Consider the following 27,670-nt stretch of genomic DNA (forward strand, 5'->3'; position numbering starts at 1 on the left):
CACGCACCTTCTTGCTGGCTTCAGCACGAAAAGAGAGAAGAGATCAACACATACAAATATAAATACAAATACAAATAGAGACAGTCAAGTGAGTAGCAACTAGCAAAGCAGCCTGAGCCTGAGCCTGCCTGTTTATTGGCTGATGAATGGGGGGTGGCTCATCATCATCATCATTATCATTATCATTCATATATATATATATATATTTCTTCCTCGTGATCTTATCTTCTCTCCTGGAACTTCTTGAACCAGTATGCGGCCATCTTGGGGTACCTGCGGAGGGTCTTGAAATCCACGTAGACGATGCCGAACCTGGACGTGTAGCCCAGCCTCCACTCGAAGTTGTCCACGAATGTCCACTGGAAGTAGCCGACCACATTGGCCCCCTCGTCTATGCCCTTCTTCAGCCAACCCAAGTAGCTCCGGTAGTACTTGATCCTTGTATCGTCGTGCAGCGACTCATGTAGTGAGAGATTGCCTGCCTGGTCCATTCCTGCACTCCCCATCACCATCACCGTCACTCACTTCAATTTAATGACCAAGGGAGGGAAGGACCATACACACACAGTAACAGTAACAGTAGTACCATTCTCCGCCAAAATCACTGTAGGATTCCCGTAGCGTTCTTTTATGTAGTTCACGGATTTGTATATCCCCCATGGCACAATGTAAAGCCAGTATGAGTTGGCCTGCATTGCATTAATTACACGCAACTAATTGTGTATCCAACTGGAGAATTCATTTTCAATATTTTGTACAAAAGCTAAAAGTGAGAACTGAAGATAAAATTTGGAATATTTCTTATTTTTTCATTAGGTAATATTCAGGGTTTAAATACTAAAACCCTGTGTACTTAACATGCCAAGCAGCTGGGCCAATCAAGCAAAATAAATCAAATTAAGTACTAAGGGGGTAAGCCCTTTACAATATGAAATGAAATTAGTACTAATGGGTGTAGGCCCATTACCTTATAATAAAGATATAGAATTTAGGCATCAATTAGATGCTTAATACAATTCTCTTATACCCAATTGTGTGCAACTCCACAAGTCTAGATCCTCCCTTCTCCATCCAACTAATCCACCAACACAGCTTCACTCTCTTCTCCCTGTTCTCCCATATCTACCACAACCTTAAACACCTCATCTCCCCCGTATGAGAGACTCGACCCCATGATCATAACATTTCCCCCTCCTCGACAAGATCCTTGTCCCCGAGCATCAAACCCCTTATAGACTCGCCGCATATACTTACTATCTTCCCAAGAACACAACCCAGAATTTTCATCGCCCCACTGAACCAGAACCTGATCCACCTCTAAATTCCCTATTTTTATGGTTATATTTTGTAGAACCCCCACTGGTCGCAGCACAAAAATTCCATCTTCGTCTACTTCAGGTAAAGTATCCATCGGTATAGGATGCCCTTCTACTGCCTTTTTCAAAAGGAAAACGTGGAAAGTAGGGTGAATCTGAGAACCAAACGGTAAATCAAGTTTGTAGGCCACCGCACCTATTCTCTCTAAAATCTGATACGGTCCATAGTATTTAGAGCTTAGCTTTAGGTGTTGCCTCAAAGCCACTGAATTTGGGAGAAATGGTTGAAGCTTGAGGTAAACCCAGTCACCCACTTGAAACTCTCTTTCAGATCTGGAACGATCTACCTGAATCTTTATACGATTCTGGGCCCTCTGCAGGTTGTCTTTAAAGGTCCTCATTATTGTGTGTCTGTCAAGTAAATAATCTTTCACATCCCCTTCTGTAGTGTCCAAATAGGCGGTGACCGACAGATAAGGTGGTTTGTTACCATACAAAGCCTGAAAAGGTATCATCTTGGAGGAACAATGGTAGTTAGTATTGTACCAGTGTTCCGCATAAGCCAACCAATGATGCCACCTCTTGGGAGTATCTGAGACCATACACTGAAGGTAGGTTTTGATACATTAGTTAACCCGTTCTGTCTGCCCGTAACTCTGGGGATGATAGGTAGTCGAAAATTCAAAACCACCCCTAATAGCCGGAATAGTTCCTTCCAAAATCCACTGGTAAAAATCTTATCTCTGTCGGTCACCATACTAGCGGGTAGCCCGTGTAGTTTATACACCTGACCAATGAATACCCTCGCCACATCTTGAGAGCCGAAAGGATGAGTGAGCCCAATAAAGTGGCCATATTTGGTGAGCCTATCCACCACTACCAAGATCACATTTTTACCCTGGGATTTTGGTAGACCTTCAATGAAATCCATAGTAATATGGGTCCATGGCTGGTCAGGAATGGGTAAGGGTTGTAGCAAACCCGGAGACGCCGCCAAATCAGCTTTGTTTCGAGCGCACACATCACATTGCCATACTAGTTTTTCAACCTCTGTTTTCATTCTAGGCCAGAAGAAAACAAATTTCAATCGCATATAAGTACCCTGTATGCCTGAGTGCCCACCATAGGAAGAACAATGCATTTCTTTCAATAGTTTGCCCCTATAGCCGTGCAAACTCCCAACATAAACTCTTCCCTTGTATCTTACCAATCCCTCGTCCAGTTGATACTTTGAGTAAGATTGATTAAGTGTCTCATTGGCCTTGATGATAGCATTAGTCAATTCATCCCCTTGATAGCTTGCAATAACATCTTTAATCCAGTCTGGTATTAAGATGGAAATTGCCAGAACATCTGAACTGTTAACCCGAGATAAAGCATCAACTGCTTTATTCTCAACCCCCTTTTTATAATGGATTTCAAAATTAAAACCCATCAACTTGTTTATCCATTTTTGTTGCAATGGTGAAACCGGCCGTTGCTCAAACAAATATTTAAGTGATTATTGATTTGTTTTAATGATAAACTTGCTTCCTCCTAAGTAGTGTTTCCACCTTTGGATAGCCATAAGGACTGCCATAAATTCTTTTTCATATATAAATAGATTCTGGTTGCGCAAACTAAGTGCTTTACTCATGAAAGCAATAGGTTTACCATTCTGCATCAATACAATCCCTAACCCGCTATTGCTTGCATCAGTTTACACCACAAATGGTTGAGAGAAGTCGGGTAATGCTAGAACTGGTGCTGTAGCCATGGCTGTCTTCAGTTGCATAAATATCATCTCTGCACTTTCACTCCAAAGAAACTGATTTTTCCTTAGCAGATTAGTAAGTGGTTTAGCTAACTTACCGTAATCTCGCACAAACTTCCTGTAATAGCCTGTTAGGCCCAGAAACCCCCTCAATTCTTTGATAGTTTTAGGGCTCAGCCAATCCACCATAGCAGAAATCTTATGAGGATCAGTGGCTATTCATTGGCCTCACATTACGTGTCCTAGATATTCTACGCTTGACTGTCCAAATTGGCACTTGCTTTTCTTAGCAAATAGGTTATTAGCGCGCAATAACCCAAAGACTACTCTTAAATGTTGTAGATGTTCCTTCCATGACTTACTATATATGAGTATATCATCAAAGAAAACCAAAACATATTTCCTGAATTGTTCTTGAAATACTCGATTCATTAAGAACTGGAATGTGTCTGGGGCATTGCATAGCCCAAACGGCATAACATTGAACTCGTAATGCCCTTGATGTGTATTGAATGCAGTGAGGTAGGTGTGATTGGGATTCACCAAAATCTGAAAATATCCCACCCTTAGGTCGATTTTCGAGAAAATTTGGTATCCGTACAGCTCATCCAACAACTCATCTATAACCGGTATAGGATAATCATGCTTAATGGTAAGACTATTCAAATACCGATAGTCCACACATAACCTCCACGAGCCGTCCTTCTTCTTAACCAGCAAAACAGGGGATGCAAAAGGACTTTTGTTGTGCCTGATAACCCCAACCTCCAACAGTTCTTTAATTATTTTTTCAACTTCGGTTTTCTGGTTATGTGAAATCCTGTAGGGATGTTGCCTCCGTGGTTCGCTTCCAGTCTTCAATTGAATATGGTGTTCAACACCACGGCTTGGGGGTAAGCCTATGGGTTCTTCAAAGATATCTTTATATTCTTCTAACAACTGATCTAACTCTGGATGAGCAGGTACGACAACTTCAGGTGGAGTTATCAGATACACCTCTTCTACTTCAGAATCCCGAGGGTAGCTTAAGAGCTTGTATAGGGATTGTTGTGTGATCATGTGACACCTTGAATGATTACCCTGAGCATGCAATCTAACCTTCTTACCTTGTATATTGGCAGTTACAATCATTTTCCAGTAGTCGATCTTGATTGGGGAGTGAGCTTCCACCCAATCGCAGCCTAAAATCATGTCGAAGCCCTCCATATGCAAAAGACTCAAAGGGTGAGTGAACTTTTTCCCTTGAATTTCCCATTTAAAGTCAGAAGTGGCTTTATCACTTCTAACTTCTGTCCATTTGCAACCACCACAATGGTAGTTGGAATCTTCTCTGTCTTGGGCTGAAGAACCTCCGCGGTGGATTCCTTAATAAAGCTCAAAGAACTTCCCGTGTCAATTAGTATCTGAAGTGAATGACCAAGGTAATTTCCCATGAATTTCATTGTTCCCTTACCGGCCCTTCCATTTAGAGTATTCAGTGAAATCTGAACCTCTTCCATTTCTTCTTCTTCAAACTGTTGTATTGGTGTTGTTAGGACTATTGTCTGATACACCTTATCTTCTTCGACATTCATCATAATATATATCCTATGTTTGCACTTGTGGCCGGGGGTAAACCTCTCATCACAATTGAAGCATAGGCTCTTCTTTCTCCTTGCTGCTATCTCAACTGCAGATAATAACTTGATGTTCGGTCTGCGATTATTTATCTTTGCAGGAGCAGTTGTAGCTTGAGGTTTTCCAACAGGGGATGAGTGAAAACCAGCCTGGTAAGGCTTCTGCATCCCCTTTAACCTCTTGGTGATTGCTTATATTGTCTCATGTTGATTTCGGCCTAATTCAATCGCGTGCTCCAGGTTAACAGGATTCATCATTCTCACGGAAGCTTTGAGCTCGGGAGTTAGCCCACCAATGAAACATGCAATGAAGTATTCCTCTGAAATAGGTGGACCACTCAAGGTATTCATATAGTCTCGTAGCTCTTCGAATTTATCCACATAGTCTGTGTAATCCCCTGTGAACCTCAAGTGTTTGAAATCCTCGATCACCTGATTCATCTTTAGTTCTTCAAATCTGAAGCTAAGAGCCTGTATGAATTGCTACCATGTTGCATGCGGCCTATGTTTAATGAATGATTGGTACCAAATTGCAGCTCTCCCATAAAAAAACATAGATGCATACATGATTTTCTAGTCTTCCGGCATCTCTTGAGTCATCCGGAAATAGTTGTTGCACCATAGCATCCATGATCTAGCGTTAGTTCCATCGAACCGGGGAAATTCCATTCTAGGAGTTGCTTGTATAGATAAATGACTGCCCATACTAGATCTAGTTCTTCCAAAATAATTACCACGCATCGGGTCAGTTTCAGATCTATATGTATTATGGAATTCCACTGGGCTTGTATCATCTATAATATCTTTCCCTCTGTTTGTGTGTTGTGCTGATTTCTGTGGTGCGGTTGAAGAACTGCAAAGCTTTTTGAACATACCTTGTACGTATTCTCTGAATTCATCCTCGGATTTGATTAGATCTGTGTGCAATCTCGCTATTTCTGCTTGCGATTTGTTTATTCCTGCTTGCATTTGGTCCAATTGCTCCTGTATTCTGATTTCCCTCTCTGCCCTCTTTTCACTTTCTAATTCCAGCTTTTTGTGTGCATCTACCAAGTCCTTGAATCTGGTGCCTTATGCCATTACAGAAACAACCAGGCTCTAATTACCCAGTGTAACCAACTGGAGAATTGATTTTCGATATTTTGTGCATCTATTCAGGGTTTAAATACTAAAAACCTACATACTTAAGCATGCCAAGCCGCTGGGCAAATCAAGCAAAATAAATCAAATTAGTACTAAGGGTGTAAGCCTTTGCAATATAAAATGAAATTGGTACTAATGGGTGTAGCCCACTACCTTATAATAAAAACATAGAATCTAAGCCTCAATTAGATGCTTAAAACAATTCTCTTATACCCAATTGTGTGCAACTTCACAAGTCTAGATCCTCCATTCTCATCCAACTGATCCACCAACGCAGCTTCACTCTCTTCTCTTTGTTCTCCCATATCTACCACAACTTTAAACATCTCATCTCCCCCGTATGAGAGACTCGACCCCATGATCATAACAAATTGATAATATCAAGTCATGCCAATATGCGATCCGATCATCCACCTATATACGATTATATATATATATATATATTTGCCAATTGGCTGGCTGGCTGGCCCTCGTTAACTCTCCAGTGGACTGGCAGCGGTACTCTACTCTACTCTACTCATCATATATAAATCCCCCAGGCACACACACACACATAATACATTATGCATCATACATACCCTTGGCCCAATTGGCACTCCACGCCGTTCATCTGCACGCCAAAAAGAATATATTTAATTAATGATAGTTGTTATTTAACCAAGCCATACATAGTGATACAGGTCAAGCAGATAAAGAGATAGATGGATATCAATACGGATCGATGACAAATTAATATATATAGTGATGGAGTTGCAGCACGGACCGGAGCACACGTACGTAAGTGATGAATTAATAAGACAATAGAAACTATTTACTCACACGCAATTCCAACATTCGAATCCTTCTGGTAGCTTAACGAGTGGGCAGCAGCAGCAGCAGCAGCAGTATTTGCTTGTCTTGGATCATATATGTAGAATGAGGTGTATTGATTTAAGCCCACAAAGTCAGCAGATCCCTTAACCATCCCGACCTCTTCCTTTGTGAACTTGGGCAGCCTTTCCCCAACAATGTTCTGCATTGTTTTCGGATACTCTCCATACACCAAAGGATGCAGAAACCTACACAGGCAGGCAGGCAGTTCGAAGATGTACGGGAATGAGTGAAAACAAGGGCTGAATTTCAGTCTGCATATATTACAAAGCATTCTTACGTACATAAAAACCAACTCGATATTAGTACTACTCCATTATTTACCAGCCAAGATGGAAATCTCTTGCCCTTTGAGCGGCGTAGTTGTCGGCTTTGGATCTTGTGAGAGGCTCGTACCAAGTAAAATCCAACAGAATCCCAATCCTCCCCTTTTGTGTTTGCTGCAAGAGCAGGAGCAGGAGCAGGAGCAGGGACACAGGTTCAACAGCATCATACAAATTAAGATTAAAGCAACGCAAATCAAACATATCAATTAGAAGCAAATTAATTATAGCAACATGCGTGTGTGTGTGTGTGTGACTGTGATGTGAATCGAATTGGTACGGTGCTGGGGCGTGCCTGGTATTTCTGACGGTATCTCTGAGCAGCGGACGCGTGGCAGAGAATGAGATTATGAGCAACGATGTAGGGCTCGGTGCCGGAATTGCCCTCCTCCGTACAATTCCCAAATGCTTTGGAGCATCTTCCCGGTGCAAAAAGCCCATTATCGTAACCAAGGGCGGCTACCACTCTAGGCTCATTAAATGTTTGCCAGTTCTTCACTCTGTCTCCAAAAGTCTTGAAGCAGAAGTCGGCATAATCCGCAAAATCCTTGCTGATCCATCCATCAGTCGAACAGGCGAGATCATATTTATATATGTGATAATATATAATAGCGCATGAATTATATATATATATATATATGTATGATATGGTATGCAGTGGACTCACACAACATGACGGTTGAGCCAGCCACCGTACCTATCCTGAAGCGCTTGAGGAAGATCGTAGTGATTGAGATTTGGATACGGGGTGATGCCTGCACGCACCAACCAACCAACCGAAGCAGGCATTATTAATGATCTATACATGTAGTATGTATGTCGATGTCAATGTACGTGTGTTTATTATGATGCGTTACGTCGTACCCTTTTCAAGCATGTAGTTGATCAGCCTGTTATAGTAGTCAACTCCCTTCCAATTTACCTCTCCCGTCCCATCTACAACATTCATTCAGGAATGATTACCGTAATACTTCCTCGCTCATTCAAATTTATATTCATTTTTTTTTTTGAATTATCATCGAAAAATATTTTTATTTTTTTTAAATAAAAAATTATTCTATTTTTATATTATTTTTTATTATAAAAAAATTAATAACTATTATTCATTTTTATTAAAATTCATACCTAGTCAAATAAGCACACGTTTGTGTCACCAGCAGAGGAAGTAACGTACGAGTAAGTAGTACTTGATCATATGAAAAGCTAGCTAGCTATCTGCTACCAATATTCAATCTAATTAATTAAGCCAGAGCCCACTGGAAAGAATATATATGTTAGGTTAAATATTAGTAATTACTTGGAAATATTCTGGACCATGAAATTGAGAATCTGTAGGCATCAAAATTGAAGTCCGCCATCAGATCAAGGTCTTCCTGCACAAGTACCAGTCAGCTAGCTAGGCAGTGAAGTTAACTCAATCAAGTGTGAAGTGTTTATAATAAGATATATATATATATATAGTACTTTATATCTGTGGTACTGGTCCGCCGTCACATCCGCCGTCCCATTGTTTGGCTGAAGTCCTGAAGATAAGATCAGATCAGCGGGAGGAGGCAGGAGCAGATTAAATTCAAGATTGAACGTAACTGGGGTGGGGGTGGCTCCTCGATCGGGCGAATGAATGAGGTAGCTCGATCGCCTAGGCGTGCGTACCTGGTTGGCGGAGGAAAGTATCCCAAATACTGGGGCCCCGGCCGTCCTGGTTGGCGGCGCCCTCGACCTGGTAGGCCGAGGAGGCTGTTCCGAATATGAAGCTCTTGGGGAAGCTGCTCCTCTTGAGCTGCTCATCTCCTTCTGCTTCTGCTTCTGTACTAGTAATAGTAGTAGTAGAAGGAGCTGCTTCTGCTGCTGCATAGGAGGGGCAGCTGCTGCAGTCAGACAACGGCAATGCCAGAAGAGAAAGGGGAAGAATCACCATCGTGATAGCGAAGAAGAAGAAGACCAAGACCAAGACCAAGAGGCTGGATGGTGCGGAGGGAGCCATCGGCCGGAGTGACTGTAACAGCTGCTCAGGTTCGATCGGTCCGTCAAAAGGTGGCGTCGGCGAGCGGCCGAGCGGAGGGGCGCTATCCCTCCCTCTATTTAACGACAAATTTCTTCGCACCATAATACGACATGACTGACTGACATGTGAGCCACCCCTGTTTGTTTATTTATTTATTTATTTTTATTCATTAAATCTTTTTTACATTATAGCAATATCTTCTCACCATACAACAATTATACGTACATACATACTGCAGCATCTTCGTAGATTTAAGGGACCAATTGACTTGGTCTACGTATGGTATTCATTAGTGTATTTTTTAATTTTGAAAAAGTATCCTGCCCCACGGTAAAAAAATAAATAAATAATTCTAATCAGTTGCAGTTCAAAAATACTAGTACCAATGTGCCCAAAAATCACCATAAGATTTTTCCTTTAGACTTTTTTATATTTTATTAATTATCTTATTTTTAAATATTGAATTTTTATTTATATTATAATATCAATATTTATATATATTAAATTCAATCACAACCTTCGAGATCTCCCGGATTCAACGCATATCACAATATGACCATCTCTGCACCTATACTGCTATACTTCTACGCTTTTAAATTAGACATGTCTGAGACCAAATATTTTACTATATGTCTAAGGGTGTGTTTGTTTGGGGGTTTGGATTTTGGATTGGGATTTGAATAGTAAAAATTTTGAATTTGAATAGTTGTATGATGTGATATAAATAGGGTTTGATGTGATGTTTTGAATGTAAAATTGATTTTTAGTATAATATAAAAAATGAAAAATAGGTGTTTGATTTGATGTTTTTGGGGGGAAAAAAATTGGATGAATAGTGGAAATCCTCCAAAATCCTTCAAACAAACACACCCTAAATTTCACGTTCCCGATTCGACAACAAATCCTTTATTCCAAGATTCTTTGTTTTTTTTAATAATTTTAAATTAAATTATTTATTTTATAAGTTTTTTAATAAAGACATATTACTTTATGTTAAAAAATATCACATGGAATTATTAACTAAGCAGAAATTCAAACTAATACTATTTTATGACAAGTAACAATTAACAATTCTTCTTTTGATTCCAAAATCTCCTGTTTTATTCTATTCTCGCTATTTTTGTGGGCACCCTGTGTTGATAAGAATGAGGGATCATAAATATAAAATTTAGGGTATATCTTTTAGATGAATTCGAAAAAATTTTGATTTTAGTATGATATTAAAATAATGTACGATGGATGAGATGTTTTGTATTTTTTTTGAGTCCAAATAATATAAATTTGAGATTTTGAACAAAAGAAAAATACCTTAATCAAATTAAATTAGTTTTCTAACTCTTATCTTTAATTATTCAATTAGTTTACTATTTAAGAAAAATAAAAATAAAATTGTACAGTATTAAACTTAATTTTTATTTATTTTTAAATTATTGTACAATTTCTATTAAAATATAACTTTTTTTTTTTTTGTAAAATATTATATCTAAAATTAAATAGAATAGTATAAAATCTACTTGTGCACGTTGATATTTGCGCGGACACGGGTTTGGAGCCGTTTAATAGAACACAAGCGGAGAAAATGTAATCTTCTGATCTAGGTGATTTTCGTGCTAAGTTGGAAAACTTTAGGCAAATCTATACTATTTTGCCTTTAAAAATTTTACAATTGAATTGCACTTACAATCTCAAAACCCATCCTTTTATGTTATTTTCCAGTCGGTTGCATTTTATGGAAACAAAACTTGCTTGCGTTTCTGAACTGAAGTGAACAGAACAGAACGGATGCGATCCCCGTTGCGTCTGCTACACAGCACCACTGTCACCGGCATCCTCTCGTCCCCCACCACCAGAATAAGAACCTACGCTCCACCGCCTCCCCGCCCCCCGACTACCCATCGCAATGGCCCCCCTCCCACACCCACCCACAACCATTTGTTTACCGACTCGGACATTGTCAAATGCAATATTGCCATCACCAATCACATGCGCAATGCCCGGTGCGACTCCGCGCTGCGCTTGTTTAACTCCATGCCTCGCAGGACTTCCATCTCCTACAATGCTATGATCTCCGGCTATCTAGCCAATGGCAGATTTCAGCTGGCCCACCAGCTGTTTGATGAAATGCCTCAAAAGGACTTGGTCAGTTGGAATGTCATGATCAGCGGCCACATCAAGAACAAGGACCTTGGAGCCGCCAGGCGCTTGTTCGATGAAATGCCTGTCAGGGACGTTGTTTCTTGGAACGCCATGTTGTCCGGGTATGCACAGAATGGATTCGTGGATGAGGCCCGGATACTGTTTGATGAGATGCCGCACAAGAACGAGATATCTTGGAATGGTATTCTGGCCGCCTACGTGCAGAATGGGAAGCTTGAGCAGGCAAGAAGGTTGTTTGAGAGCAAGCAGCAATGGACGGTGGTGTCTTGGAACTGTTTGATGGGTGGGTACCTGAAGAAGAAGAGGCTGGTGGAGGCCAGGCAGATTTTTGACCACATGCCCGTGAAGGATGAGGTATCTTGGAACACTTTGATCTCCTGCTATGCTCAAAATGGAAGGATGGAAGAAGCAAGAAAGCTGTTTGAGGATTCCCCTAGTCGGGATGTGTTTACCTGGACTGCAATGGTGTCTGGTTACATACAAAATGGGCAGCTGGATGAGGCTAGGAGGGCTTTTGATGAGATGCCGGAGAAGAACGTTATCTCTTGGAATGCAATGATTTCAGGATATGTGCAGAGCAAGAACATAGGATTAGCTGGAGAGCTGTTTGAAGCAATGCCTCGTAGAAATACTAGTTCTTGGAACACAATGATTACTGGTTATGCGCAAAATGGAGATATTGTCCGTGCTAGAAATTTATTTGATCAGATGCCTCACCGAGATTGTATCTCATGGGCGGCAATCATATCTGGCTATTCTCAGAGCGGTGATAGCCTGGGGGCATTTCAAATGTTCATTGAAATGAAGAGGGATGGGGAGAGATTAAACAGATCGGCCTTCACTTGCATTTTGAGTACTTGCGCCGATGTTGCTGCTTTTGAACTTGGCAAGCAGATACATGGATGTGTTATCAAAGCAGGATATGAGTTCGGCTGCTATGTGGGCAATGCACTTCTTGCCATGTATTGCAGGTGTGGAAGCATCGATGAGGCATACCAAGTGTTTGATGGAGTAGATGATAAGGATGTGGTATCATGGAACACAATCATTATCGGTTATGCAAGACATGGTTTTGGCAAAGAAGCTCTCCGAATTTTTGAGTCCATGAAGCGGACCTGTATTCAGCCTGATGATGTTACCATGGTAAGTTTTGATTTCTTAATGAGCTTCTTTCTTGCTTGAGAATGCCAGTGTGCAGTCGTTCTCTATGGAGCTTTTCATAGAATACATACCCATCTCTTGTTCGTACTCACTCCTTGTTTTCTTGTTTCCACCTCATAGGTTGGTGTCCTCTCTGCGTGCAGTCACACCGGCTTGGTAGGAAGAGGCCAACATTACTTTGAGTCCATGAGCCAAGACTACGGAATAGTGCCAAATTCGAAGCACTACACTTGCATGATCGATCTCCTGGGTCGAGCTGGGCGTCTGGATGATGCTGAGAAGCTGATGAGACGCATGCCTTTTGAAGCGGATGCAGCCACTTGGGGGGCGCTTCTTGGTGCCAGCAGGATCCACGGAGACACCGCACTGGGAGAAAAGGCAGCAGAGAGAATCTTTGCAATGGAGCCTTGGAACTCGGGGATGTATGTTCTCCTGTCAAACCTGTATGCGGCGTCGGGGAGATGGGGGGATGTCAACAAGATGCGCCTCAAGATGAGGAACACGGGGGTTGACAAGGCGCGTGGCTACAGCTGGGTCGAAGTTGAAAACAAGATCCACACATTCTCGGTGGGGGACTCCAACCACGCAGAGGTTGGGAGAATACATGCGTTCCTGGAAGGACTAGACCTGCGGATGAGACGGGATGGATATGTGGCGGCCACCAAGCTGGTGCTGCATGACGTGGAGGAGGAGGAGAAGCAGCACATGCTGAAGCATCACAGCGAGAAGCTGGCTGTGGCGTACGGGATGATGAAGACGCCGGCAGGGAGGCCTGTGCGTGTCTTCAAGAACCTCCGGGTGTGCGAGGACTGCCACACCGCAATCAAGCACATGGCCAGGATGGAGGGGAGGCTCATAATCCTGCGGGATCCCAATCGTTTCCACCACTTCCAGGGGGGCGCCTGTAACTGCGGGGACTACTGGTGAAGTGGGTGATGATGCCATGCCACCCATATTGCCATTTGCCATTTGTCATTTGCCATGCCAGCCAACACCAATGCTTGCACTTGCTCTTGCTCTTGCCATTGCCGGTGATGTATGCAATGCAATCTATTGGGCAGCTAGCTGCCTGCCTGCCTGCAAGAGACACGACATTCTCTCATACAGTCGTCTCTCCCCCTTGCTTTCCCTTCCCTTGCCTCAGTCGCCTCTTCCCCATCTCATATAAATAGCTGAACATGTGTGTTGTGCAATGAAACGACCAAATTATTTATGACGGGCATGGCGATCAAACAAGTCCAAAGCAAGAGTGTGAATTCCGATGATTGACCACGATCAAATTGGCCCGTTCCAGTTCCGCCGTACACCATAACAACAAACACCATTACCTTAAATTAAATTTATGATACAACTACTTTGTTCGGCGAGAGCGTGCATCGATATAGGTTAGATAGATACTCAGGCATGCAGAGCAGCAACTTTCTCTGACAGCCCCCCATCGGCATCAGCCTCCTCCGTAACTGCTTCTTCCTGTCAAATCAAAATCAAGCAATATTATTAGTTGAGAAGGAGATAAGCTTATAACTACTGACTGTCCTGTCCTCCCTCCCTTCTTTTGATTGCCCCGGACGTACAGACAGACAGACAGACGCACAGATAGCTACCCATTGCATGGTTGACTATATTCATTCAATCATCTCATCCCATGCTCTACGCAACAAGGAAAACTATTGCCCCCATCTACACTTTAATCTTATTGCTTTACGCTTGAAGACTAAATTTACCCCTGGCAAAGGAGGAAAGCAAGGATGAGAAATAGAAAGCAGCAAAATTACTTCTGTATCGTCCTTCGCTTCGACGCCTACACATCTAGAACCACTGATGCTAGCACTTTTTAGCAAGCTACGTGCACTGTTTGCCTCATTCTGCCCATCCTGTGCTTTCCTGTTTGCATTTTCTGATCCTTCAGGAGGAATATCGAGAGTTGAAGCAACAGAAGCTGTGGTTGGCTTTTCAAAATCATTATCTTTGGTGCCGTCATCTTTAGGTGCAGGGACCCGTTGCCTGAAGCATTAACAAGTGTTAAATAAAATTTAATGTGTACTGCAGGCAAAATGTAGAAACACTAATTCAACGCTCAAACTCATCTGTACACAGCCGGCAAGACAGGCTATTTGAGCATCAGAATAAGGTAACACAAATTACAACTACAAGGTTGAGCAACCAACCATTCCTGCTCCCATATTTCATAACAGAACATAGAAAGCCATTTGTTGTGCAGCTGAGCACACGGACGCTAAGAAACTCACATCAATTTCATAGAAGAAAATGGCAACCAAAAGTTTAATGACAATTCTAACAAGCAACAAAAAATTCGACAACCATACAAAAAAGAAGAATATGGGTGATCCACTTCAGACCAATTATGACAGGATTCAGGAATCATAAACATAGATTATTAATTTATTTAAGAAACAGAATGCTGGATTCACTATTTCATCTATAAAACAGTTACATAAAACATGGCTCATGCAGGTATTTTAAAACATGCCATTTCTCACAAAATAAAATAAAATAATTTGAAAATCCCAGAGGAATGATGAATGCAGGCTTGTTAATGATTTCTGAACAAGCATCTCACAGTAAGTTTTCAGTCATTTGACAACTAATAATGCCTGCAGCTCGACTTTTTATAAAAGAGCAAAAACAAAGGGGACTAATCAAGGTAGTTTTACATAAAGAGCAATGACTAACTACAATTAAATATCTCTGACCGTTCATGCAAAGTCTTTTGATAGAAAGTATATTTTAAACAATGAAATACCATGTTGAAATTAACAAGCTAGGGGGTATTTATCCACTTATGAACAGACTCACAAGCAGACATGGTCAAAAAGAGCAAGAATTAGTTTATGATTTTCCTATTAAATAAATAATTCCACTTCATGTGATCGATATTAGGAACTATACTGTTAGACATGCTACAGTAAGTTAAAAATTGACAATAATATCTGTAAAACCCACATACCTAGGCAATGAAACATGTTGCCTCTGTAGAGGAGTGCTTCTTTCACCTCTACCGTAGTGCTCTTCAAGATGGGCAAACTGTCTTTTAAACCGATCGACACCACTACATTGTATAAATAGCACTATCATACCTCAATGTATTGAATAGAACAAGTACAAATCCAAGTTATGGCAACTCAACAAAGCAATTTGTTATAATATACATTTTAAACAATCAAAATAACACAAGAAGAACGCCAACTATATCTAGGTGGCAACAAGCATTCATTTTGACAAAATAGAAGAAAAGGACAAAACTGAACGAGCAAGACACAACATGATATTTCCCACATATTTTTACTTTTGAATGAACTGCATTCAATATTGTGTCCTCTTGGAAAACTAATACAGGGGATTTGATTCGTAAAAAAATTGGATATCATTGTTAGGAATTCATAGCAGGGGCTAAAAGAGATTGTTATATATATTAATGAGATTCTCAAGTAACAGAAAGCTGAACATGTAATAACCGGAAAATGAAAAACACAGTGCTGGAACAAATGACAAGATCAAATATCATGGAATTACAGATATATGCAAGCAATAAAAGTTATAGATCTAAATAGCTTTGGGTTCATAGCAAGCAAAATAGATTAGTTACGTTCCAGGTTGGCCTAACCTTGGATACATAAAGCTGCTAGCCTGATCTCCACTGCGGAGATATTCCTGAAGCATCTGAGGGTGATACTCTAGAATCTGTTTGCTTGGAGAAAATTAGTGTTTAGAGTAAGGGTACACAACTAAAACTAAGCAAATATCGTGCCCTACCTCTCTATAAATTAACTCTCTAACATCATCTTTAGCCAGCTTTTTCCTCTCAAACTCAAACTCAAGCTTTGATATGGGTTGAGTTGATGGTTCATGCTCCACATTTGCTAAACCATGAAAGTAGGGATCAGCTAATGCCTGCAAACATCACAATTCCAAAAACATTCTTGCTAGATAACATAATTAGAAATGAACAATCCAAAGCCTTTAATAAATTACTTCTTCAGCAGTTGGCCTATCCTTGGGATCAAAGGCAAGGAGTCGCTCCAGCAAGCGAAGAGCCAGAGGATCTGCATTGCGAAATCTCTGTGCAAATGGAACAGGTGGTTTCCTCCGCATATTGAGGAGATATCTCCTCGCCTTTTCATTTCTAATCTGCCATTATAATGACAATAAAGCTCAAAAACTGTTCTTTCTTAGTCTTCAAAATGAAGGAAGCATTTAAAATCTCTTTATCAGCCTCTGATATACTAATCTATTTTGTTATAATATGTTAATAATTACAAACAAATGAAACCAATGGGATTATTTAACCAACCCTCGTAATTGCTTCAGGAGGAGGAGTCCCAAGCAAATCAGTAATTAAATCTAATTGGTGCACCACATTTTTCCCAGGAAACAATGGTTTTCCAGAAAGCAACTCCGCAAATATGCAGCCAATGCTCCAAATATCGATGGCAGGGGTGTACTGCAAAATCATAATTTGATTGAAACTTCAGATATCATAGAGAAATATTCTTAAGTATTGTTATAAGCACAGATATGCATCAAATAGCCTATATCATAAGTTCCAGACAGTAATGACTGTCAATTAAAAATAGACAGCACGCATGCATGAGCCAGTAGGATTCTATGCTCCTGAATTTTTAGGAAAACTGAAAAGAATACTCTTACCAGATGGCCTAAAACTAATGTTAGATTAGATTTTTATTCAAGCCCTTTAAGAACAAAAATCCAAGGCAGGCTGATGAAGACATTCTATAAATATCTACAATATCAGCAAAAGGTCACAAAATCCTAACAAGGAGGGTGTACAATTAGCAGATGAAATATAAACTTACTTTAGAGAAAAAGGAACCACACAGCTCAGGGGCACGATACCACCTGGTTGCAACATAATCCTTCAAAAAAAGTAGATCAAACCATAAAGCTTAGGAAATAAACACCACATGGAGTTGGAAAAAAAAAAGGAAAAAAAGAAATCAAAGAGAAATCTCCTTTACAGTCCAAAATATTGCTGATGGGGCATCATTAAACGAGACACGGGCCAGACCAAAGTCGCAAATCTTCAACTTGCAGTCAGCATTAGCTAGTATATTCTTGGGCTTTAAATCACGGTGAAAAACATTTGCTGAAGAGAACAAATTACACATATCAGTAAGAGGGGGGTTGGGGGGAGAAACTGAAATAATTAAGAATGTTGACGCCAAAAGAACATGACAACCTGTGTGGATATATTTTAAGCCACGAAGAAGTTGGTATAGAAAAAACTGAAAATGCTCAGGTGTAAGGTCATCATTTGCCTTAATCACTTGATGAAGGTCGGACTCCATCAATTCAAAGACAACATATATATCCCTAAATTCTCTTCGAGAAGGAGGAAGCATTATGTGCTTTATTTCAACAACATCTGGATGGTGGAGCAGCCGAAGAAGCTTGATTTCTCTGAGGATGCGGGTGGCATCAGAGACATGTTCGAACACATCATTGATCTTCTTAATTGCAACTCTCTCTCCGGTATATGCATCGATTGCAGAACAGACAACACCATAACTTCCTTTGCCAACCACTTCTTGAACGTGATACCGGCTGGACTCCCCATACTCCGTGAAGAATTCAGCCTCCACATCTTTCTGCTAAAAGGGCAATCCAATTAGAAACATTGAGTCTACAAACAACTGCAAGAATTTGTTGATATTAGTGAACTTCCCAACCCAACCCTATATTCACTTGCATAGACTGAGAGTGGGAAATGAGCAGCTAAAAGAAAATTATAATGTAGCTCCAAGCAGATACTGTCTTAAAGGCACAAAAGCCACAATTGACGAAAATGTATCTCAGAAGCACGAAAGTAAAAGTCAGCAAGCGTCAAGCCACTTGAACAGTCATCTGCACATAATGTCATATTTCCCAATAACTCTCTACTTATCCTGATTCTATTCAAGGAGAACGTCAAAAAAATGCGAATAGTAAATTATTGTTTGAACTCCGCAACCAGAAGAGCTACAATATTCTAATACGCTATAAATCAAATGAACTACCTAGAAAAAAACGGCTTCCACGAAAATAACTTAAATCAGAAATTTTAGAACATGTGAATATACCATGCCGACCGTAAAAAGCTTTTTTGAAGACAGGGAACAACGAATAAGAAATGGAACTTGAGATCATTTCCCTGCGATCAATTAATTGAAGGAAACACAGATCTAACCGATCCCCATTATCAAAAAACAAAAATGTTCTGAGAGAGGGAAAGGAGGAGGAGGAGAGAAGAACCGGAAGTAATGATGGAAAAGGGCAATAAAAATGCAACCTTTTTGTGGGGATCCATGGAGGGGGCGGAGATAGGGAAATTAACCCGCTTAGGGACTTTGATTAACTTGAGTCCAGAAATGTCAAAGTCTACCAAAATCGTAAGATCGTTGTGCTGTGCTTCGCCTTCCTGTTTCTCCTGTTGCGAGTTTTGCTCATCGCTGCTGTGGCTGGTACTGTAACTGGAAGGAGTGAAAGAAGAGGTGGAGACAGATGTTGAGCGACGTTGAAACAAGCGACGAACGCCATCCACGAACGTCCCTCCCCCCATACGGTATAACAAACACCACCACAGCACTCACTAACTAGAGTTACAAAAAAACCGCTCCTTTGTTGCTGGTGTTCTTTCTGTCGAGTTTTTGTTTGCTCCACGATGACTCTGCTCGGCAAACTCTAAACAAATTCAATGCTCGCTCTCTCTCTGTCTCTCTCTGTCTCTCTCTCTGTATCGATTGTTTGGACTTTATGCGTGTATCTGACTTTGGACCATTGGCTTTATATGCTCCAGCAGCCTGCCAGGCAAAATTAAAAGCTGTTCAAAGGCATTGAAGTTCACACGCACGCCGGGTTGGGTGCTTTTGGTTGCTTGCTTGCATATGCTTAACGAAAAATGATCTTTTTACTTGTGAACTCGTCAGTCATTTTTCATCTCTCATATCATCTGATTTTACTTCCGCACATCCCAGACGTCCAAGTAATTAACTACGGTAATAAATAAATATCTCTTTCCGCTTAGAATGAGACCTGCCTTTCTTTTGATTTTCTCCTAACTTGGCCATTAAAGTAATAGAAGAGTGTTTCTAGAGAAAAATAAGAAGTTGTAAGACGAGTAATTTAAGGAAGTCAAATAAATTAAAAGAATCAAGAAGCAGAGGGAAGGAAAGAAGGGAGAGGGGAGATCTAGCCGAGGTGATGATACTGCTTGATAGAGAAATAGATAGTCGAAGGAGCCGAAGTAGAGTGTTTCTAGTCTTCTCTCGTCTCGTCTCGTCTGATCTGAGCAAAGCAGAGTAGACGAGAGAAAAAGTCAAGCTGTTGATCAGATCACATCTGGGAATGGGAATGGGAATGGGCTGGCACATCTGTATCTATATGGGGTTTTTGGATGTCATGTAATCCCATCTCCCCCGGCTAAGCTATGTACAACTGTATGGTCAAAACTGGCTACATTGAATCTACTTTTCTCCTACCACCGCTGTGCTGCTGTATATGATTTTGAGTATTTTATTGAGTTCTCATTTCAAATTATATACTCCATAATGTGTTATGTTGTTTAAAGTTGTGTGTAGATTTTTTTTTAGAAAAAAATGAAAAAAGTAATAGTAGGTTCTTTTACTATTTTTTTTTTAGTTATAAAAATATTATGATAAGATACAATATATACTGTATTATTTGTTAGCATAGAAATTTTGGTTGATTATGTCAGTAATTCATTGAGAATGCATATAACTGATATGGGTCTGTGCGACAATTTTACTATTTAAGTTGTTTGTTGCACTAGATTGTTTTGAAGAACTTAAAATTTACCAAAGTGAGACAAAATAGAATTTTCAAAATATAGTAAAATATTATATTTCAAATTTTGAATTGGTTTAAATTTAAGTATGTTGATTTGAAATGTATAAAATAGTTAATTTAAACTAATTTGAAATTATGAAAAATTCAAATCAAATTTTTTATTTTGATTTTGGATAGTTTAATAAAATGCTATTTTGTAGACTTTCAAAAAATAAATTAACATACACAATCAACGATGAAATTTAAATTTGTAGTCTCAGTGACGGCCGATAAAAAAGCAAAATAATTGCACAATCTGACTCATGAGAATTCATTGTGCTTGAAACCGATTACACCTATCTTGAACTATTGTGATAGTGCAACATATTTGGCAAAAGCCTATAGTCAAATATACAATGAAAAATTGAAACATTTGAGTATTATACATAATATGGTTTGAGAGTTAATTATGCACGGACTAATATCAATTGACATTGCTCATTTCCAACCAAAACTTGTGACACTTAAAAGGAATTGGTACAAAACTTAGGGCACGAGTTTCATTTATGCATAAAATTCTTAGCTTCATTTATCTGCGGTGAAAGAAAAATTAATTAAATTTGAAGAATTATACCAATTCTTAAAAAAATCGAAGAATTGCATTATGAAAAATTACATGCTAGTTTGAAATCTATAAATGATATTTAATATCTTTAATGAGATCAATTTAAATTCAATATTGCTAGCAAGAGTATGTAGAATGGAAATATGATTAATAAATTAAGAAATAGAATTTTAAGTTTTGTTTACATAATACATTTCACTCATTTGATACTTTTATTTTTAAAAAATATCATATCACATATACTTTTTTTTTCTCACAAAATATCTAATAAAATATTAACTTTTTATTTTTTTAAAAATTTTTAAAATTTCAAATACCTTCAAAAATCTCTACCTAAACAAAACTCTTATTTTTTTACAAAATAAAATGAAAAAAAAAATAATTATACTTAACGAAAAACATTATATATATATATATATATCGCAATACTTCAAACTAAGGCGATCCCCTGAGAGCAAAGCAATAGATAGAAGGGTTCTCTCGCTTAAAGAGGCTATTTTATTCAGATTAAAAAAAATTGCATTCACAATGATCAACTTCTTGATGCCATATTTACAGCCAAGCTTGGACGCAGTCTGGTGCAGTAGAAGGCGTGAAGAAGTGGTTTGAGAAGGCAAAAACTTTTAGGGTGTGTTTGTTAGGGGTTTGGATTTTGAGTGAGATTTGAATAGTAAATTTTTTTAATTTAAATAGTTGTATGATATGATATAAACAGAGGTATAATATAAAAAATAAAAAATAAATATTTAATTTAATTTTTTTTAAAAAAAATAGTAAAAATTAAATTCAATCCCCCAATCAAACACCATGTAAGACAAGATTTAAGAGAACCACTGTGCGACTTTTTCTGCCAAATTTTGAATAAATCTGAATACGTCAGTTAAGCCATGTAAATTTCATTCTTGAACAAAAATTTATTTTTTTATTTATTTCACTTTTTCCATGACCAGAACAGGGGAGGATACACGTTACACCACCATTGGGACGATGGATTTTTACACATAAACCATTGCATTTGCTCCAAGTGTGTTTGTTTGGGTGATTCTCCATTAAATACACTATATATATATTTTTTTCAAAAATATTAAATCAAAACACTTATTTTTTATTTTTTATATTATACTAAAAATCAATTTTACATTAAAAATATAATATCAACACCTATTTATATCACATCATAATTATTCAAATTTAAAATTTTTACTATTCAAATTCCAACTATAAATACAAACCCCTTAAACAAACACACCCTAAAAATACCCAGCTCTCTTTTGAGTGGCTGGCTTCTCCAACGGTCCAATCCACCCCAGTCACACCTAAATCCTTGCACCCTTCTCCATCTCCACCTCTCTCTCTTACAGGCTCTCGTCTTTCTGATTTCTCTCTCTCTCCACTAGGATTGAAAAATAAAATAAAACAAAATTGCGGGCATGGACCCACTGTCGGATCTGCCACCGCCACCGCCACCGGCCCCCGTCCCCGTTGCAGCTACTAGTTACCCCACCCCGGCGCCGCCTCCCCTTCAGACCCACCCTTCGTATGCCGAGGTAAGTACTTCGTTCCAGCAAACCCCCGACCCGGAAATTGAAGGCTTAGGCGAAACCCTATTACAGCTCTCAAGTGTGTAGTCTCTTTTGATTTGTAGTAGAAAAAAAAAGTAATTTTGTTGGTGTGCGGGCAGATGATAACGACGGCTGTATCGGCCTTGGACGAGCCAGGCGGGTCCAGCAGGAGGGCTATAGCTAGCTACATAGAGGCTCGCTACGCTAACCTCCCACCGATGCACTCCGCTCTCCTGACCCACACCCTTAAGCAGTTGAAGGTCAATGGCCACCTTGTCATGGTCAAAAACTCGTACAAGCTGCCCAGTCCTGGATCTGCCCTTAACGGCTCTCTCACCGCTGTTTCTTCTGAATCTGGCCCTGTTTCTGTTTCCAAGAGGCGGCCGGGACGCCCCCCCAAGCCCAAGGTCGGCGCGGGTGAAGCAGCAGCCCTTCCTGTATTTGCCCCTCGCGGCGACGTGAATTCGATGCCGCATGTTGCTCCAGCAGCCGGCGGGTCTCCTGCAGGCCCGATTAATGGGCCTGTGCGAGGCCGTGGGCGTCCGCGGAGGCAGGGAGATGCATCTAAGCCTACTCCTGCTCCTGCTCCAAAGCCGAGTGGTGGCAGAGGAAGGGGGAGGCCCAAGAAGAATGGCCCCGGCCCCGCCGTAGTTGGGAGAGCGAAGAAGGGGCGAGGGAGGCCACCCAAATCTGTTAATTTAGCTCCTGTCTTGGGGGGAGGGGTTGCCCCGACATCTAGCGCTGGTGCATATCCTGTAGTTGGTGGTGGAAATGGAGTCGCAAGTGTGGCTGGGAAACGCCGAGGTCGGCCACCAAAGGCTGCTACTGATGCAAAGAGACCCAGGATCCTTACCAGTGGGCAGCCAAAGACGCCTAGGAAGCTTTCTGGCAAGCCTTTGGGCCGCCCTAGAAAGGTAAAGGAACTTGCTTTTGTGAACTGAAAATTTCTACATTCATATGATTAATTGCTGCTCTAACCATTATTTTTTCTTCTTCTGTTCATTCATCAAATATGTTGCCGCTAAGCATTATATCTAGGGGCTTCAGAAATCATGAAATTAGGCAGTATGTAGCTGTTCAACTTTAGTCTAGCATTCTTCAGAATTGGTTTTCCATAGAGCAAGATGATAAGATTTTAACTGATGATTAATACATGTATGTCTGATACTCCAAGTTATCCCACACTTAGAAAAATGCCTAGGATTTGTTTCTTTAGTGTTCTGTTTTGATCTTTTTTATATGAAGTATAAGAAATTATGTCGCTAATATAACAAATAATAGTTTATGTTTATCTTTGACTTTTGCAAGAGGATATAATATATATATTGGATATTGTGTCAGAAAAAAAAAAGTTTGAAAGAACAAACCCCTACTAGCTTGGCAGAGTATTTTTTTTTTAATTTAATATTTTTTTATGCAACCTCACGGTTCCTTACAAAAATATACTCCCTTTGTTCTAATTCAAATAATTTTTTTTACTATTTTCATATATTCCACTCAAAAGTACACTTCATGCGCGCGAGAACTTTAGGGTTTGTTTGGTCATTGTTTCAAATTGTGTTTAGAAGTTCGCTTTTACTATTTGAAATGAGATGTTGTCTGGCTAATGTTGATTTATGATGCTATTTTATATATATATTTGATTAAAAATAAATTTAAGATATGGATTGAACTATTTTAATTTTTATGTCATTAAATATATTAAATATGAATGCTATTTTGTAGGGAATAGAATTATATAATAAAAATCAATAACAATTATGTATTTATATATAATTAACATAAGTCATTTATACAATTTTATTTGTGTGATTTTAAAATGATTTTAATATTCTAATTTTTACCACCAAAATATCGAATCGAAATATTTATTTTGCATTTATTATATTACGCTAAAATTTAATTTTATATTCAAAATATCATATTAATACATATTTATATACATTAAACAACTATTTCAATTCAAAATATTACTATTCAAAACCAAAACTCCGATCTCACAAGTAAACACATCCAAAGAGTTTTGAATGCATATAAATATATTTGTTTATTCTATAGACATATAAATAGAAGATTATACATGAGTCCCACCATGAAAAATTTTAGAAGATAGTTGAGATTAAAAATATTAGGAGCAGTGCCAATTGAACTCCAACTTACAACCAAACACAGCCCTAGATGCCAGTTAATATAGATATCAACCTCTTAAATCAACAACAAAGTAATATTACTACTTTTGGTATGTACAAGTAACTCTATATTTTCCAATTCCCACATGGGTGGGATTCACCCAGTCACCCTGAGAGGTGGGGTATTCATAGGCTAAAATTGTACTCCCTCCATTCTGGGTATTATGTCTGTTTTACTATAGATATGAGAATTTAGGAGCGGTATAATTAGTAAATAATTAAGAATATATTAGTGAAAATAATTATTATATAATAAAAATAATTATAGATTAAGATTAAATAACTAATTAGTCTAATTAAAATTTTAAAAAAATTATAAATTAAAAAATTTAAAATAAGATTAAAGTATATAAATTTTTTTTCAAGAAAAGAAAGTGACAAAATAAGTGGGACGAAATGAAAGGATGGGCATGATAAGTGGGACGTAGGGAGTAATTTAGGTTTCCTTCGAATATGCATAAACCAAGCATAGGGATCTGTTATCATTGGAACTTAAAAATGCCTTCCTAGCTTCAAAGAGGAAAAAAAAAAAAAAAAAATTCCACAATCTCACACCTCAATTTGTAGCAATGGTTATGGTGACATACAGTGTTATGATTGTATTACTTGGTAAACTATATTTGAACCCATATCATGTCAAGTTATGGAATTTAGAAGTGGCTATGAATTATTTAAACCATAAGTATTAATAGTGTTGAACATAATGGAGAATCGGATGAACATAATTTAGATAGTGCATCATGCATACTTTGTGATCGTAAAGTCTCTCAAAATGAGCAGACCAATATTGCAAGAACAATTATAAAAATGATATTGTTAACTGAATTTGAGATGTTGGGGGGTATGTGTGCATGAACCAAAAAGAATGTCCTATGAATGAAAATTTTATGTGCTTGCGGACATGCTAAATTTGATAGAATGATAATGATATATTAGAATATGTGTATAATCACAATAGATATTGAATTTCAGTAGATGTAAATCATTTGGTGTTATAATTTTTTGTATTCGTTTGTAAAGTTTTGATAAGCTTTCTTTTGTTTTGTAACCTTTTTCTAGAGTGTGTGCACAAACAAGTGCTTGGGCTTGAAACTTGAAATGTTGCAATAATGGAAACAAATGTAGCCATATAATCCAATTACAGGTTGCTGATGGACATGGTTATATTGGAAACATGTTAGCATTTCAGAATGGTATTTATGGGTTGTTTAGGAAAAATGTAAAACATTATCAGGAAAGATTATGTGTTCTATTAATTGATAGAAGAAGATACTATATACTCCCTCAGTCAGCCAAATTTATTCTCACTTTCCTTTTTATTCTATCTACTAAATTTATCTCATTACTAATTTTAGCAAAGTCAACAAATCAATATTTGATTATTACCTTCCATTCAACACTTATTTTCAACAAATATCACTAAATTTATTACATTATCTCTCTTCATTTATTTACTTTTTAACTAAATTTCCAAAAATACCTCAACTACTTATCATTTTTTCAATAAAATATTTATTTTTTTTAATTCCCATGTCAGGCCTAAATAATTTTAATGGATGGAGGGGATAGTATATACTACTGAGTCAGCTAACCACAATGAGATTTGATTGAAGCAATGGAACTTTGAGTTGGTAATCATCATTTTTTTTTTCTTCCAAAGCTTCACCTACTCATTGCAATGTCATAATCACAACCAACCCATAACTCATGCATAACCTTCTTCATGCAACACCTTCTGCAGCATACTACTGTAATGCGTTTTCAGAAATCTTTAATGTGATGTGATTACTAATGACATGATGCTAGTTCTGACATAATCTTCTAAATAACCTATCATCTCTTTATCATTGAATCTTGCTTCTGGTATAGATTACCAATTTTTAACCTTCAGGAGCATCTCCCACTATGCAATGTGTTTTTATACTTGGTATCATAATTTACTAGCTTGTCCTATTTTTACTTTTGATTTTGAACACATTGGGGGGCCATATAATCTGGTGGAGGAAGTGCAGTGTGTTCTTATCTCAGTAGCTGTAGACCCCCTTATTTCTTTGCATCTCTTCGGTCATGATCATGTATAGAAAATAAAAGCTTTTGCTAACTATTTTAACTATTGCCAGACGTCAATACAATCTCGAGACTCCCAGCTGCTAGTTGCCTATCTTGATCTCAAAGCAAAACTCGAAAATCTGGTAACAACCATATGGTGTTATATACATATATATATATATTTTTTTGTTTTGATCTGGTACATATACCTCTGATGGTTTTCATGTTGTTACTTTTACATAATAAACTTGCTGCCAGCAATCAAGAGTCAAGCAAACAGCATCGTTCGTAAAACCATACTTGAGCAATGAAGATGCAGTTAGTGCCGTACAAGAGCTTGAAATGTTTGCATTAAGTGTAAGTGGATCATCAAATTCTCCAATGCCACATCCACAGCATCCAGCCCACAATTGAAGAATTGCTAACCGGCAAAGAGAAGTAAACTATGAGCGCTGACTATTTGGAGGATGAGGGATTGGTGTTGTGAACAGTTAGGATGGTTTGCCTAGAGAGCAGAATTCACACTTTATGGAAGAAGAAAACAGGTGGCTGGTGAACTATTGGAATATGTAAGATGGTTTATACCATGGCTTAACCAAACGCATAATCTTTGTTCCCTCTCTTTATGTTTATTTAGGTTTTGTATTGAAGCAAATATGTCAAACAGGAATTGACTGTTGTGGATGTGATGTGGCATTCTCCTCCTTGTATGTGGTTTCTAGGGGGAGTAGTGCATTACCCTTAGACGTAGTAGATCTTGTGTAGTGTTGCAGATGCCTATCTTGTGTAGTGTTGCAGATGCCTCACCATTGGGTCTGTGACACATCTCGACGAGCATTTGTTTAACTTGACTTGACTAGAGGGCTGCCAGGGCATCGATATTGAAACTAGTGTGGGTTAAGTGAGAGCTTGTTGTGGTAATATTTTGGAATATACCTCCTTTACACATCTTGTACTGATATTATTGATACAGCTCCTTAGTCACTGACAACCAGGAGGATCTAGGTTCATTGTGATATGTGTCCTATTGGATTGTATTGTTTCGATGTCTATGAATAGCCCTGCAAGAGATTGGCCGAGTTGGTGTTGTCCCTGCCT

General features: G+C 38.7%; 4 protein-coding genes across 8 annotated transcripts; 2 read left to right on the forward strand and 2 right to left on the reverse strand.

Annotated features, from left to right (window-relative positions):
* Nucleotides 1-30: 30 nt before the first annotated feature.
* Nucleotides 31-9,149, reverse strand: LOC127240499 (beta-glucosidase 44-like). The gene is made up of 11 exons (XM_051259218.1): nt 8,675-9,149; nt 8,486-8,544; nt 8,319-8,394; nt 7,886-7,957; nt 7,689-7,776; nt 7,317-7,572; nt 7,023-7,138; nt 6,648-6,886; nt 6,407-6,438; nt 587-689; nt 31-493 (listed from the first exon to the last, which is right to left on the reverse strand). Exons 1-11 carry the CDS (start codon nt 9,126-9,128, stop codon nt 222-224), a joined length of 1,767 nt encoding a protein of 588 aa, XP_051115175.1. The 5' UTR covers nt 9,129-9,149; the 3' UTR covers nt 31-221.
* Nucleotides 9,035-13,324, forward strand: LOC127240460 (pentatricopeptide repeat-containing protein At4g02750). 3 transcript variants are annotated; one of them, XM_051259171.1, is made up of 3 exons: nt 9,035-9,151; nt 10,743-12,326; nt 12,465-13,324. In XM_051259171.1, the coding sequence occupies exons 2-3, from the start codon at nt 10,809-10,811 to the stop codon at nt 13,269-13,271; spliced, it is 2,325 nt and encodes a 774-aa protein (XP_051115128.1). In that variant the 5' UTR covers nt 9,035-9,151; nt 10,743-10,808; the 3' UTR covers nt 13,272-13,324. The 3 variants fall into 3 exon arrangements, with proteins under 3 accessions (XP_051115128.1, XP_051115120.1, XP_051115136.1); XM_051259179.1 differs by lacking the exon at nt 9,035-9,151 and adding an exon at nt 10,577-10,624; XM_051259163.1 differs by lacking the exon at nt 9,035-9,151 and having other exon boundaries at nt 10,574-12,326.
* A 255-nt stretch (nt 13,325-13,579) lies between these two features.
* On the reverse strand, nt 13,580-19,727 carry LOC127240480 (mitogen-activated protein kinase 9-like). Of its 3 annotated transcripts, XM_051259190.1 has the most exons (12): nt 19,274-19,727; nt 18,652-19,162; nt 17,563-17,974; nt 17,342-17,469; nt 17,180-17,239; nt 16,657-16,806; nt 16,338-16,493; nt 16,119-16,256; nt 15,970-16,046; nt 15,313-15,414; nt 14,120-14,348; nt 13,580-13,814 (listed from the first exon to the last, which is right to left on the reverse strand). In XM_051259190.1, the coding sequence occupies exons 2-12, from the start codon at nt 18,919-18,921 to the stop codon at nt 13,743-13,745; spliced, it is 1,794 nt and encodes a 597-aa protein (XP_051115147.1). In that variant the 5' UTR covers nt 18,922-19,162; nt 19,274-19,727; the 3' UTR covers nt 13,580-13,742. The 3 variants fall into 3 exon arrangements, with proteins under 3 accessions (XP_051115147.1, XP_051115156.1, XP_051115163.1); XM_051259199.1 differs by having other exon boundaries at nt 17,563-17,971; nt 18,652-19,721; XM_051259206.1 differs by lacking the exons at nt 18,652-19,162; nt 19,274-19,727 and adding an exon at nt 18,443-18,460.
* A 2,324-nt stretch (nt 19,728-22,051) lies between these two features.
* LOC127266535 (uncharacterized) lies at nt 22,052-27,582 on the forward strand. The gene is made up of 4 exons (XM_051296803.1): nt 22,052-22,319; nt 22,454-23,248; nt 26,644-26,715; nt 26,831-27,582. The coding sequence occupies exons 1-4, from the start codon at nt 22,203-22,205 to the stop codon at nt 26,984-26,986; spliced, it is 1,140 nt and encodes a 379-aa protein (XP_051152760.1). The 5' UTR covers nt 22,052-22,202; the 3' UTR covers nt 26,987-27,582.
* The last annotated feature ends 88 nt before the right edge of the window (nt 27,583-27,670 follow it).

This window comes from Andrographis paniculata, unplaced genomic scaffold (genome assembly GCF_009805555.1).
Source record: "Andrographis paniculata isolate CXL003 unplaced genomic scaffold, ASM980555v1 Contig18END, whole genome shotgun sequence".
Lineage (NCBI taxonomy): Eukaryota > Viridiplantae > Streptophyta > Magnoliopsida > Lamiales > Acanthaceae > Andrographis > Andrographis paniculata.

Bases quoted from the DNA above. Each gene is read 5' to 3' on its own strand.
- LOC127266535 (XM_051296803.1), top strand. From the start codon at position 22,203: ATGGACCCACTGTCGGATCTGCCACCGCCACCGCCACCGGCCCCCGTC. The intron at 23,249-26,643 runs GTAAAGGAACTT...AACTATTGCCAG, and splicing joins CTTTGGGCCGCCCTAGAAAG to ACGTCAATACAATCTCGAGA. The intron at 26,716-26,830 runs GTAACAACCATA...ACTTGCTGCCAG, and splicing joins AAGCAAAACTCGAAAATCTG to CAATCAAGAGTCAAGCAAAC.
- LOC127240460 (XM_051259171.1), top strand. From the start codon at position 10,809: ATGCGATCCCCGTTGCGTCTGCTACACAGCACCACTGTCACCGGCATC. The intron at 12,327-12,464 runs GTAAGTTTTGAT...TCCACCTCATAG, and splicing joins AGCCTGATGATGTTACCATG to GTTGGTGTCCTCTCTGCGTG.
- LOC127240480 (XM_051259190.1), bottom strand. From the start codon at position 18,921: ATGGGGGGAGGGACGTTCGTGGATGGCGTTCGTCGCTTGTTTCAACGT. The intron at 17,470-17,562 runs GTTGTCATGTTC...TGTTCTCTTCAG, and splicing joins CTTAAAATATATCCACACAG to CAAATGTTTTTCACCGTGAT. The intron at 16,807-17,179 runs GTAAGTTTATAT...ATGATTTTGCAG, and splicing joins GTGGTTCCTTTTTCTCTAAA to TACACCCCTGCCATCGATAT.
- LOC127240499 (XM_051259218.1), bottom strand. From the start codon at position 9,128: ATGGTGCGAAGAAATTTGTCGTTAAATAGAGGGAGGGATAGCGCCCCT. The intron at 8,545-8,674 runs GTACGCACGCCT...TCTTATCTTCAG, and splicing joins TACTTTCCTCCGCCAACCAG to GACTTCAGCCAAACAATGGG. The intron at 494-586 runs GTACTACTGTTA...TGGGGAGTGCAG, and splicing joins AGTGATTTTGGCGGAGAATG to GAATGGACCAGGCAGGCAAT.